General features: G+C 40.7%; 1 protein-coding gene across 5 annotated transcripts in view; it reads left to right on the top strand.

Annotated features, from left to right (window-relative positions):
• The window catches only part of LOC140533015 (uncharacterized), a 63,296-nt gene that overhangs the window by 41,988 nt on the left and 8,597 nt on the right, over window positions 1-12,711 (top strand). For 4 of the 5 annotated variants that reach the window (XM_072652268.1, XM_072652270.1, XM_072652267.1 and 1 more), the window contains 2 exons: window positions 5,809-5,857; window positions 6,628-6,775. In XM_072652268.1, coding sequence (XP_072508369.1) covers window positions 5,809-5,857; window positions 6,628-6,775 — 197 coding nt within the window. Of the gene's footprint in view, window positions 1-5,808; window positions 5,858-6,627; window positions 6,776-12,711 lie in introns of those variants that run through there. The other variant, XR_011976764.1, reaches the window with a different exon arrangement.

Here is a 12,711-nt window from a genome sequence, read left to right as displayed (position 1 = left end):
TCTCTTTCCAATTTTTCCTCTACTTCTCTTATTTAATTTTCCAAATCTTTTTGAGCTGTTCCATGGCCTGCAACTAATTTATGTTTTTCTTGGAGGCTTTGGATATAACAGCTTTGACTTTGTTGGATTCTTTGGGTTGTATGTTTTAATCTTCTTTGTCAAAGTAAGATTGCCAAAATTACTTTGCCAAAGTTAGATTCTATAGTCTGACTTTTTTCTGCTGTTTGCACATTTCCCCAGCCAATTACTTGAATTTTTAACTTTGTTAAGTTAGGGCTCTGCATCTAGTGTGGAAGGTATATTGTCCCAAGATTCAGATGTTTTATGCAGTTTTTTTTAAAGAAATACTTCTAAGGACCTGTAAATTTTCAGTTCTTCCAAGGTGGCATGATCAAAGGAGATCCTTTCCTGGCCTGTGCTCTGGTCTGTGAGTAACCACAAGCACAAGCCTTGGAACTGTGAGAAGGGTTCCCTCTTCCCCACTACCACAAGCTCCCCCATGCTAGCATTCTTTCTTGCCCCAGGACCACCACCTAGGGTCTGAGATCCAGATTGAAGCACATGCAAAGCAAGAGAATCATTCCTCAGTGTCAGCAAAGAGATCCCTGTCATCCCCCTTTGAACAGTCATTCAATCACCCTGTCATCTGTGTATGGAGTGCTCTGGAAGCAGCTGCTGCTTCCAAAAGATCTGCTGCTGCTGCTGATGCCTCCACCTCTGCTGGCCCAGGCCTGATTCCTGGACCAGCCTCCCCTCTCATACAGATCCAATAGATCTTTCCTACTGACCTTCTAAGTTGTCTTTGGTATTTGTGGGTTAGGAAGCATGGAAGCAGCCACAGCTGCCAGTGATTCCGTCCCCTGAGGCCTACTCCAGATTTGCTGGGGGACCTGCTCTGTGCTGGCAAGTTTTGTACTAGACTGTGCTACTCTCTCACACTGGTGCAACAGACCCTTCTTGTCAGCCTTCCAAGTCGTCTTGGGCTGGAAATTTGTCTTACTCTGTCATTTTGTGGGTTCTGCTGCTATAGAATTTGTTTACAGTTATTTTTAGAGGTTTTTGCAGGAGTGCCCAAGCATGTCCCTGTTTTTACCCTGCCATCTTGGCTCTGCTGCAGGGGTTATTTTCTTTAGTCATTTTTTCTGCCTCCCTTTCCAAGCAAGTGACTTTTTAAAATAACTCTCATTCCTTTTCCCACTTTTTTTTCTTCTACTTCTCTTACTTGGTTTTTCCTTTTTGAGCTTTTCCAAGAGGACTTTCTGGACTTGAGACCAATTCTTAGTCTCCTTTGAGGCATCAGATGTAGGCATTTTGATATTTTCCTTTTCTGAGTTTGTGTTTTGATCTTCCCTGTTTCCATATTTTTCTATGGTCAGGAGTCTTTTCTGCTTCTTGTTCATTTTACCACCTATTTCGTGACTTTCAAAATTGAGTTCTCTTCCTGGGGCACAGGAGGCCAGGGGCTTCATCACTGGCTTTCCATTCCAGACCCTGAGGTTTTTGCAGCTTACCTACTCTGCTGCAGGTGGCCCAGCCTAGCTGCACCTGTTGTACCAGAGTTCTGGGGCTCACAATTTGCCTTCTGTACTGTGGCTGGAGTCCTCATTGCTGGACTGCTGAGCAAGACCAAAGGGACTCAGTTGCTTATCTATATTGTGGCCAACAACCTCCCACTGGCTTGGCAAAACACCATCCATGCTGGGCAGCACTCCCCTTTTACCCCAGTGAGACAGACCTTTCCTTAAGTTCTTCTAAGTTATGTTAAGCTGGAAAATTGTTTCACTCCTTTCTGTGGGTTCTGTCACTCAAGAATCCACTTAGAGGCATGATTTAAAATTGTTTCTAAGGGAAAGTGGGGAGAGCTCAGGTAATTTCCTGGTTTGTCTCTGCCATCTTGGCTCTGCCCACTTTTATTCACTTTGGACTTAACTGACTGCTGATCTAGACCAATGGGAAGCAGCGCTCCAGTCACTATACTGCTCTGAAAAGTTTATTTTGTCAGTCAGTGGCAGTTTCTGACCCAGCTCCTGAGGGGACTGGATCTTCCCTATTCACAAAAGATATAGGGTGGGGATGAAGAGAGAGAAGGGCTGGGATGTCTCAGAGATTTTGTGTTGCTAAGTCTCGAGGGGCTCTGATCGTATTTAGCATTCACTTCTCACGGGTCTCAGAGATTTCAATTCTATGTTGGATGAATGGCAAAAACTGGTCAATCAAGAATGTTTTCTATTTGACTCTCAAGGCCAGAATCAGATTTACACATGAAGAGGGGGTGAAATGTCAGAATTCATAATTCTAGTGTCTCTGGAACTTCCTCAGACCTAAAAGTTCTTTCTGGATTATATTTGAGTTCCCTTTAAGAAGAGACAAAATCTGTGTTCAATCCTCTATAAAGGTGACTAATTAATATTCTTTTGTTTGTTTATTTATCCATAGCTTTCAACATTCATTTCCACAAAATTTTGAGTTCCAAATTTTCTCCCCATCTCTCACCTCCACCCCAAAACACTATACATTCTGATTACCCCTTCCCAAAATCTGCCCTCCCTTCTATCAAACCCTTCCTTTCCCTTATTCCCGTCTCCTCTCTTTTCATGTGGGGCAAGATAGATTTCAATATCCCATTGCCTGTATTTCTTATTTCCCAGTTGTATGCAAAATAATTCTCAACATTTGTTCCTAACACTTTGAGTTCCAACTTCTCCCCCTTCCTTCCTCCCTACCTATCCTACTGAGAAGGCAAACAATTCAGTATAGGTTATACATGTGTAGTTTTGCAAAAGGCCTCTATAATAGTCATGTTGTGTAAGACTAACTATATTTCTCTCCATTCGATCTTGCCCCCTCACTTATTCTATTCCCTCTTTTGACCTTGTCCTTCCCCAAAAGTGTTTACTTCTAATTATTTCCTCCTCCCATTTGCCCTCCCTTCTATCATCCCCCCACCCCACTTATCCCCTTCTCTCCTACTGTTCTGTAGTGTAAGATAATCATACCAAGTTGAGTATGCATGTTATTCTTTCCTTAAGTCAAATGTGATGAGAGTAAGCTTCGCTTTTTCCCTCTCACCTCTGCCCTTTTCCCCTCCATTGAAAAAGCTTTTTCATGCCTCTTTCGTGAGAGATAACTTGCCCCATTCCATTTCTCCCTTTCTCCTCCCAATATATTCCTCTCTCACCCCTTCATTTTATTTTTTTAGATATCATACCTTCCTCTTCACCTCACCGTGTGCTCGTTGTATGTGATATATGTGTATAATCCCTACAACTATCTAAATACTGAGAAAAGTTTCAAGAGTTAAAAATATTATCTTTCCATGCAGGAACATAAGCAGTTCGCCTTTAGTAAGTCCCCTATGATTTCTCTTTCCTGTTAACCTTTTCATGCTTCCCTTGATCCGTGTGTTTGAAAGCCAAATTTTCTGTTCAGCCCTGGTCTTTTCATCAAGAATGTTTGAAAGTCTTCTCTTTCAATGAATGACCATTTTCCCCCTAAAGCATTATGCCCCGTTTTGTTGGGTAGGTGATTCAAGGTTTTAATTCTAGTTTCTTTGACTTCTGGGATATCACATTCCAAGCCCTTCAATCCCTTAATGTAGAAGCTGCTAGATCTTGTGTTATCCTGATTGTATTTCCACAATACTGGATTTATTTTTTTTCTAACTGCTTGTAATATTTTCTCCTTGACCTGAGAACTCTGGAATTTGGCTACAATATTCCTAGGAGTTTCTCTTTTTGGATCTCTTTCAGGAGGTGATAAGTGGATTCTTTCATTATTTATTTTACCCTCTGGTTCTAGAATATCAGGGCAGTTTTCCTTGATAATTTCATGATAGACGATGTCTAGGCTGCTTTTTGATCATGGCTTCCAGGTAGTCCCTGGATCTATTTTCCAGGTCAATTGTTTTTCCACTGAGATATTAACATATCATCTTCTATCTTTTCATTGTTTTGGTTTGGTTTTGTAATTTCTTGGCTTCTCATAAAGTTGTTAGCTTCCATCTGCTCCATTCTAATTTTAAAAGTACATTTTCTTCAGTGAGTTTTTGAACCTCCTTTTCCACTTGGCTAATTCTGCTTTTGAAAGAATTCTTTTCCTCATTGACTTTCGAATCTCTTTTGCCAATTAAGTTAGCCTATTTTTAAGGGTTTTATTTACTTCAGCCTTTTTTTGGGTCTCCTTTATCAAGCAGTTGACTCACTTTTCAAGATTTTCTTGCATAGCTCTCGTTTCCCTTCACATTTTTTCCTCCATCTTTCTTACTTGATTTTCAAAATCCTTTTTGAGCTCTTCCATGGCCTGAGACCATTGTATATTTGTGTTGGAAGTTTTGGGTGCAGAATCCTTGACTTTTAGGTTTTCCTCTGATGGTGTGCATTTTTCTTCCTCATCTGAAAAGATGGAAGAAAATACCTCTTCACTAAGAAAGTAGCCTCCTATAGTCTTATTTTTTCCCCTATTTTGGGGCATTTTTCCAGTCAGTTACTTGGCTTTTTTAGTCCTTTGTCAAGAGGAGGGTGTACTCTAGGGACTTGTAAGCTGTCAGTTTCTCCAAGGTGGCACAATCAAAGGAGAAGACTTTACTCCTTTCCTGGCCTGTGCTCTGGTCTGGGAACAACCTCAAGTTGCCAGTAGGATCTGCCAGTAGAGTTCCCTCTCCAGAGCTACCCCTAGCTCCACCACTCTTCCTCAACCCAGGAGAGCAACTCAGGGCTGAGACTGAGATCAGCCACTCAATTCCCATATGGTCTATAAATTGAGGGCTCCAAAAATGGACTCTGCTGCTGCAGTGTCTGTTGTTGGTGGGGCCAAACTTCCTTCCCTTGTCACCCAGGTGAAAAAGTTTTCTCACTTACCTTTGAAGCTATCTCTGACATTTGTGGGTTGAGAAATCTGGGAACCATAGCTGCTGCAGGGGATTCAACTCCCGAGGCCTGCTCCAGTTCTGTTCATGCCAGTGCCTGTGTGGCCAAGGTTGAACTGCTCTCTTTCTGAGCCTCGTGTAATAGACCTTTCCTGTAGGCATTCCAGGCTGTCTTGGGCTGGAAAATCTTCTCACTCTGTAGTTCTGCGACTTCTGTTGCTCTAGAATTTGTTTAGAGTCATTTTTACAGGTATTTTATGAGCTGGGGGGGGGGGCGGATCTTCTACAGGGTCATCCTTCTACTCTGCCATCTCGACTCTGCTCCCTCCCTCATTAATATTCTTAAAAGATAGATCTGACTGTGTCACACCCATACTCAAACATATTTAGTGGCTCCTTATTGTATCTAACAAACTCCTCTTTTTTACAAGTGAGGAGACTCTGAGAGGTTAAGCTACTTGTTTTGTGTCACATAGCTAATAAATGCCTGCTCTAGGATTTGAACATCCTTCTATCTGATAAGGTATTTTGTGTTAGTAGATTAGCTATAATGGGCATTTTTATTTTAAAATATGAAAATTCTTACCCCTAAAGAATGAATCAATTGTAGTTGAACTTTAAGCATCCTTGACAGAATTGAAAATCAGCAAGCTGGAAAGATTCTTAGAAAATATATAGTCCAACTTTACAGATGAGGAAACTGAAACTTGAGGATAGAACCTGATTTCTTCAAGAATCCACAGAATTAGAGACAGTCTTGACCCTGATTTCAGTGAACTTCCTGTTATGCACCATGGCCTCAACCATGAAACAGACATAGTTTGACTGCTGACTGTATTCATTGTCTACCCTGGCCATCTTCTGTAAACATTCATAATGGTAAGAGGAATGATAACACCCAAACTTTCCACTATTTATTTAAACCCTATTTTTTAATGTTTCAGGTAAACATGAGAGGAAGAAAGGTGGAAAGAGATGAAGACAATCTTTATGGTAAGGAATATTGTTGAAAGGGCACAAATGCCCACTTTCTGCTTGAAAATTAGATGGTATGAACATTTTACTCAAGGATAGTGCCCCACCTCCTCCCTCTCCCAGTGTTGTAGCTCACAAGAAACACCCACTATTTCTGGAGGAAGAGGGGTTCTGTTTATTATGTTTTCTGTCAGCTTAGATGTTTGAGAAATATTTAAGGTTAGGACCAAAGGTAGCTAGATGGCACGGTGGTGAGTGCTGAGCCTGGAGACAGAAAGATCTGAGTTCAATTATGATCAAAGGCACTTAGTAGCTGTGCGGTTTTGGACAAGTCACTTAACTGTTTGCCTTAATTTCTTCAACACTAAAATGAGAATAATAAGAGTGTCCTTGGTTTTTGTGAGGATCAAATGAGATAATAATTGTAAAGTACTTAGGAAATGATTCACAATAGAAGCTGACTTCATCAGGAAACTAAAGTTCAGAGAACAGAAAGGATTCAATAATCAAGATTACAAAGGGTGTTAGTGGCAGCACTAAGTCTAGAGTCTAGGCACTTACCATGGAATGTTGCTGAAAGGGGCAAGCCTGAGTAGCAAGGGCACTCCTGGGTCTCTGGGTGAGGGCACTGAGAAGGGGGCAGAAGAGTCAGTTCCAGGGTCAAACTCTCACAGCAAGTGTTATATTTTTAAATTACTACTTCATTAATTGATAAAAACTGAAAGAGAATCCAAATTATCCTGAATAGGTAGATGTGAGTTCCTAATAACAATGTTTTATCCCTGCAGACTCAGGAGAGGAGAGGCAGCCACTGAAAGAGCCCAAGCTGAGGGTAATCCTGGTGAAGAAAAGAGGAACTAGGAGAAGCATCTTTGGGGAGAATATGTTTGTGTCCAGAATTGTGACAATTCCAAGAGACGTGGATCTTCAGCAAAGGTAGCCAGAGCTGGAATACAGAAGAAATTGAAATCATTGACATTCATGATATCTTTAGCCTAGAAGTGTCTACCAAAGCTCTATGTTCTCAAGAAATCATAAAGCTTTTTCTTGCTTCTTTTATGTGAAATAATTTGCCTCATTCTAGTTCTCTCTTTTTCCTCCCAATATATTCCTCTATCAACCCTTAACTTTATTTTTTTTCAGATATCATCCCTACCTACTCAACTTACCCTCTGCCCTCTGTCTATAGGTATATAATCCCTCCAACTACCTTAATGCTGAGGAAAGTCTCAAAAGTTACAAATATGATCTTTCTATGCAGGAATGCAAACAATTCAACTTTAGTAAGTCCCTTATGATTTCTCTTTCCTGTTTACCTTTTCATGATTCTCTTGATTCTTGTGTTTGAAGTCAAATTTTCTATACAGCTTCCATCTTTTCATCAAGAATGCTTGAAAGTCCTCTATTTCATTGAATGATCATTTTCCCCCTGAAGTATTAGACTCAGTTTTGCTGGGTAGGTGATTCTTGATTTTAATCCTAGTTCCTTTGACCTCTGGAATATCATATTTCAAACCCTGGAATGCCTTAATGTAGAAGTTGCTAGATCTTGTGTTATCGTGATTATGTTTCACAATTCTTGACTTGTTTCTTTCTGGCTGCTTGCAACATTTTCTCCTTCACCTGGGAGCTCTGAAATTTGGCTACAATATTCCTAGGAGTTTTCCTTTTGGGATCTCTTTTAGGAGATGATTGGTGGATTCTTTCAATATCTGTTTTGCCCTCTAGTTCTACAATATCAGGACAGTTTTCCTTGATAATTTCTTGAAAGATGATGTCTAGGCTCATTTTTTGATCATGGCTTTCAGATTAATTAAAAAAATGTCTGTCCTGGATCTATTTTCCAGGTCAATTGTTTTTTCAATGAGATATTTCACACAGACTACTATTTTTTTCATTTCTTTGTCTTTGTTTTGTAATTTCTTGATTTTCATAAAGTCAATAGCTTCCATCTGCTCCATTCTAATCTTTAAGGAATTCTTTTCTTTTTTTATTTTAAATCAAATTATTTTATTTGTTTTCAGTGTTTGACAATGACTTCCACACATTTTTTGATTTTTTCCCCTTTCCTCCCCTTCATTCCCTCCTCTCTCTCTCCCCTCCTTCCCTGAGACTGTGTACAATCTTATATAGGTTCTACACATACATTCCTATTAAGTACATGTTGCATAGAAGAATTAAAATGAATGGGGGAAAACATAAAACAAAACAAAACATAATACAAAAGAAAATGGTCTGTTTCTATCTGCGATTCAATTTCATAGTTCTTTCTCTGGATGTGGAAGCCATTTTTCCTCAAGAGCCCGTTGGAAATTCTTTAAGTCCATGCTTTACAATGAGGTACTAAGTCTATCAGAAAAATTCCTCTCACACTGTGATTTTTTATGCGTACTAAGTTCCCCTGGTTCTGCTCTTTTCACTCAGCATTAATTCATATAAGTCTTTTCAGGCTTTTCTGAAGTCTTCCTGTTCATTGTTTCTCATAGCCCGATAGTATTCCATTGCATTCATATACCACAACTTGCTCAGCCATTCCCCAATTGATGGACATTCCCTTGATTTCTAGTTTTTGTCCACCACAAAGAGAGCTGCTATAAATATTTGATCTTCTACCTTGTCTTGGGCTAGAGATTTGCTTCACTCTGTCATTCTGAGGGTTCTGCAGTTCCAAAATTTGTTTAGAATAATTTTTTACAGATACTGGGTGGGTTTTGGGGAAGAGCTATAGCAAGTCTATGCTGTTACTCTGTCATCTTGGCTCCACTCCCTAGCCTTTGTAAGTAAAGAATTTACCATCTGTCCAGTAGCTGATCTTGATAACGTGCTTGTCCTCAATGAAGGCGTTTCACAATATGGCTGAAAACATCATGCTAAAAAGCATGGCAGCAAGCACACAGCCTTGTTTCACTCCATTGGAAACTGGGAAAGCACAAGAGCATCATCCATTATTCAGAAGCCGGGCAAGCATGCCATCATGAAATTCATGTACAATAGTGATGAACTTCTCTGGTCAACCAAATTTTGACATAATTTTCCATAAACCTTTGTGATTGAAATATCAAAGACCTTGGTCAGATCCACAAACATTGTGTACAGACCTCTGTTCTTCTCCTGGAATTTCTTCTGGAGGTGTTGGGCAGCAAACACTGTATCAATCATTTCTTGGCCCTTTCTGAAGTCACACCGGCTCTCAGGTAGATCACTATCTTCCCGGTGAAGTATTAATCTCTTAAGGAGGACTTTGGCAGGAATCTTACTAGCAATAACTAAGAAAGAGATACTCTTTCCCCCCTCCTTGTGACTGTCACAGAGCCAAGTATTTCCTTTATCTTTATAGAGATGGACAGTGAAGGCATCATTGAACTCCTGAGGGATAACTTCTTCTTCATATAACCTGGAAAATTTCAGTTAGCTCTTCTATGAACAATGGACCTCCCTCCTTATAAATCTCAGCTGGAATAGAATTACCAGCAGGTGCTTTACCAAATGAATAGAGCCTAATGGCATTGAAAAGCTCTTCTTCAGTTGGAAAGTCAGCTAAGGCAGGATTGACTTCAACCTGAGATGACTTCAGCATTGACTGATGACAGTTTATAGAGAACATTATGGAAGTGTTCAGCCCATTTCTCTAGGATCATGTCCTCATCATTAATCAATGTAGCTCCATCAGCATTTTGTAGTTGAGAGGCACCATAGGTCTTTGCCTCATAAATAGCCTACAAGGCATCAAAAATGCTTTGAATTGTTACTATTAGCATAAAACTAAATCTCGTTGACCTTCTTACTGAGCCAAGAATCTTGCATCTCTCTAAGTCTCACTTGTGCTTTATTTTTGATGGAATACAATGCTGCCTTATTAGAGATGGATGAACTATCATGCTGGTAAACCCTGTGGAACTTTTGTTTTTCATTTAGCAACTTCTGAATTTCCCCATCATTTTCATCAAACCAGTCTTGATGTTTGTAAGTGTTTTGACCCAAATGAGCAAATGTAGTACTATACACCAAATCTCTGAAAGGTGACTACTCCTTTTCTGCTCTACTGTTACAAACTGTGTGTTGACTCAACTTTCCCTCCAACTTAGTAACAAACTGTTACCACTCAGAAGCACTACAATCTGTTGACATTAATTTTTATGACAGTCATTTTGCTTTGGGGCTGCTGCTTTTGTTTAAGGAAAATATTTAGCTTGGAAAGCATAAATGTATGATCTGTCCAGCACTCTGTGCTACACACTGCCTTCATTGATCTCACATCCTGCCTGCCTCTTCTTCTTACAGTCACATAGTATATTTTTGGTTTTTTTGTTTTGTTTTGTTTTTTTTATTTAACTTTTAACATTTATTTTCACAAAATTTTGGGTTACAAATTTTCTCCCCTTTTATCCCCTCCCCCCCCAAACCCAAGCATTCTAATTGCCCCTGTGACCAATCTGCTCTCCCCTCTATCCTCCCTCCCTGCCCTTGTCTCCATCTTCTCTTTTGTCCTGTAGGTCCAGATAGCTTTCTTGACCTCTTAACCTGTATTTCTTATTTCCCAGTGGTAAGAACATTACATTTGATCCTAACACTTTGAGTTCCAACATCTTTAGCTCCCTCCCTCTCCACCCCTTCCCTTTGGAAGACAAGCAATTCAATATAGGCCAAATCTGTGTAGTTTTGCAAATGATTTCCATACTAGTTGTATTGTATAGGACTAACTATATTTCCCTCCATCCTATCCTGTCCCCCATTACTTCTATTCTCTTATGATCCTGTCCCTCCCCATGAGTGTCGACCTCAGATTGCATTCTCCTCCCCATGCCCTCCCCTCCATCCTCCCCCCCACCCTGCTTGTGCCCCTGTCCCCCACTCTCCTGTATTATGAGATAGGTTTTCCTATCAAAATGAGTGTGCATTTTATTCTTTCCTTTGGTGGAATGTGATGAGAGTAGACCTCATGTTTTTCTCTTCCCTCCCCTCTTTATCCCTCCACTAATAAGCCTTTTGCTTGCCTCTTTTATGAGAGATAATTTGCCCCATTCAACTTCTCCCTTTCTCCTCCCAGTATTTCTCTCTCACTGCTTGATTTCATTTTTTTTTTTTAAGATATGATCCCATCCTCTTCAGTTCCCTCTGTGCACTCTGTCTCTATGTATGTGTGCGTGTGTGCATGTGTGTGTATGTGTACTCCCACCCAGTACCCAGATACTGAAATGTTTCAAGAGTTACAAATATTGTCTTTCCATGTAGGAATGTAAACAGTTCAACTTTAGTAAGTCCCTTATGACTTCTCTTTGCTGTTCACCTTTTCATGGTTCTCTTCATTCTTGTGTTAGAAAGTCAAATTTTCTTTTCAGCTCTGGTCTTTTCATCAAGAAAATTTGAAAATCCTCTATTTCATTGAAAGACCATTTTTTCTCCTGAAGTATTATACTCAGTTTTGCTGGGTAGGTGATTCTTGGTTTTAGTCCTAGTTCCTTTGACTTCTGGAATATCCTATTCCATTCCCTTCGATCCCTTAATGTAGAGGGTGCTAGATCTTGTGTTATCCTGATTGTATTTCCACAATACTTGAATTGTTTCTTTCTAGCTGCTTGCAATATTTTCTGTTTCACCTGGGAATTCTGGAATTTGGCCACAATGCTCCTAGGAGTTTCTCTTTTTGGATCTCTTTCATGCGGTGTTCTGCGGATTCCTTGAATGTTTATTTTGCCCTCTGGTTCTAGAATCTCAGGGCAGTTTTTCTTGATAATTTCATGGAAGATGATGTCTAGGCTCTTCTTTTGATCATGGTTTTCAGGTAGTCCCAGAATTTTTACATTGTCTCTCCTGATTCTATTTTCCAGGTCAGTTGTTTTTCCAATAAGATATTTCACATTATCTTCCATTTTTCGAATCTTCACGCTATGTTCTGTGATATCTGTCTTTCTCATAAAGTCCTTAGCATCCATCTGTGCCATTCCAGTTTTGAAAGATCTATTTTCTTCAGTGAGCTTTTGAATCTCCTTTTCCATTTGGCTAATTCTGCTTTTGAAAGCATTCTTCTCCTCATTGGCCTTTTGAACCTCTTTTACCAATTGAGTTAGGCTTGTTTTCAAGGTGTTAATTTCTTCAACATTTTTTTGGTTCTCCTTTAGCAGAGAGCTGATCTGCTTTTCATGCTTCTCTTTCATCCCTCTCATTTCTCTTCCCAGTTTTTCCTCCACCTCTCTAACTTGATTTTCAAAATTCTTTTTGAGCTCTTCCATGGCCTGAGCCCATTGGGTCGGCTGGGACACAGAATCCTTGATTTCTGTGTCTTTGCCTGATGGTAAGCATTGTTCTTCCTCGTCAGAAAGGAAGGGAGGAAGTGTCTTTTCTCCGAGAAAGTACCCTTCAATAGTTTTATTTCTTTTCCCTTTTCTGGGCATTCTCCCCAGCCAGTGGCTTGACCTCTGAATATTCTCCTCACGCCCACCTCACCTCCTGATCTTCCCAGCCAGCGTTTGGGGACTGAGATTCAAATGCTGCTTCCCGCCTTAGGGCTTTTGGTGGGGGCAGGGCTGCTATTCAGTGTGAGAGAATTAAGTTCAGATGGTCAGGTTGGGGCAGGGCCGCCTCTCAGGCTCTGTTCCCTCAGGGGGTTTATGCACAGACCTTCCACAATGGATCCAGGCTCGCGCCCGCTTGGGGACCCCCTGTCTGCAGCCGCCTCTCAGCTTCTATCTCCCGGGGGGGGGGGAGCCTGAGCCATGGGGGCACCCCACTCCCCTCTCGACCCGCCAAAGAGACTCTCTCACCGACCCTCTTCACCTGTGGGTGCGGGGGCTTGTGCCGCCGCAGGATATCCCGTCCCCGTAGCCTGCTCGGATCTTTTCCTCACGGTGTCGCGGCCGCTGCAGGGCTGCACT

This window comes from Notamacropus eugenii, chromosome 3 (genome assembly GCF_028372415.1).
Source record: "Notamacropus eugenii isolate mMacEug1 chromosome 3, mMacEug1.pri_v2, whole genome shotgun sequence".
Taxonomy (NCBI): domain Eukaryota; kingdom Metazoa; phylum Chordata; class Mammalia; order Diprotodontia; family Macropodidae; genus Notamacropus; species Notamacropus eugenii.
The sequence above is the reverse complement of the archived record's forward strand: the minus strand, read 5'-3'. Positions and strand labels throughout refer to the sequence as shown.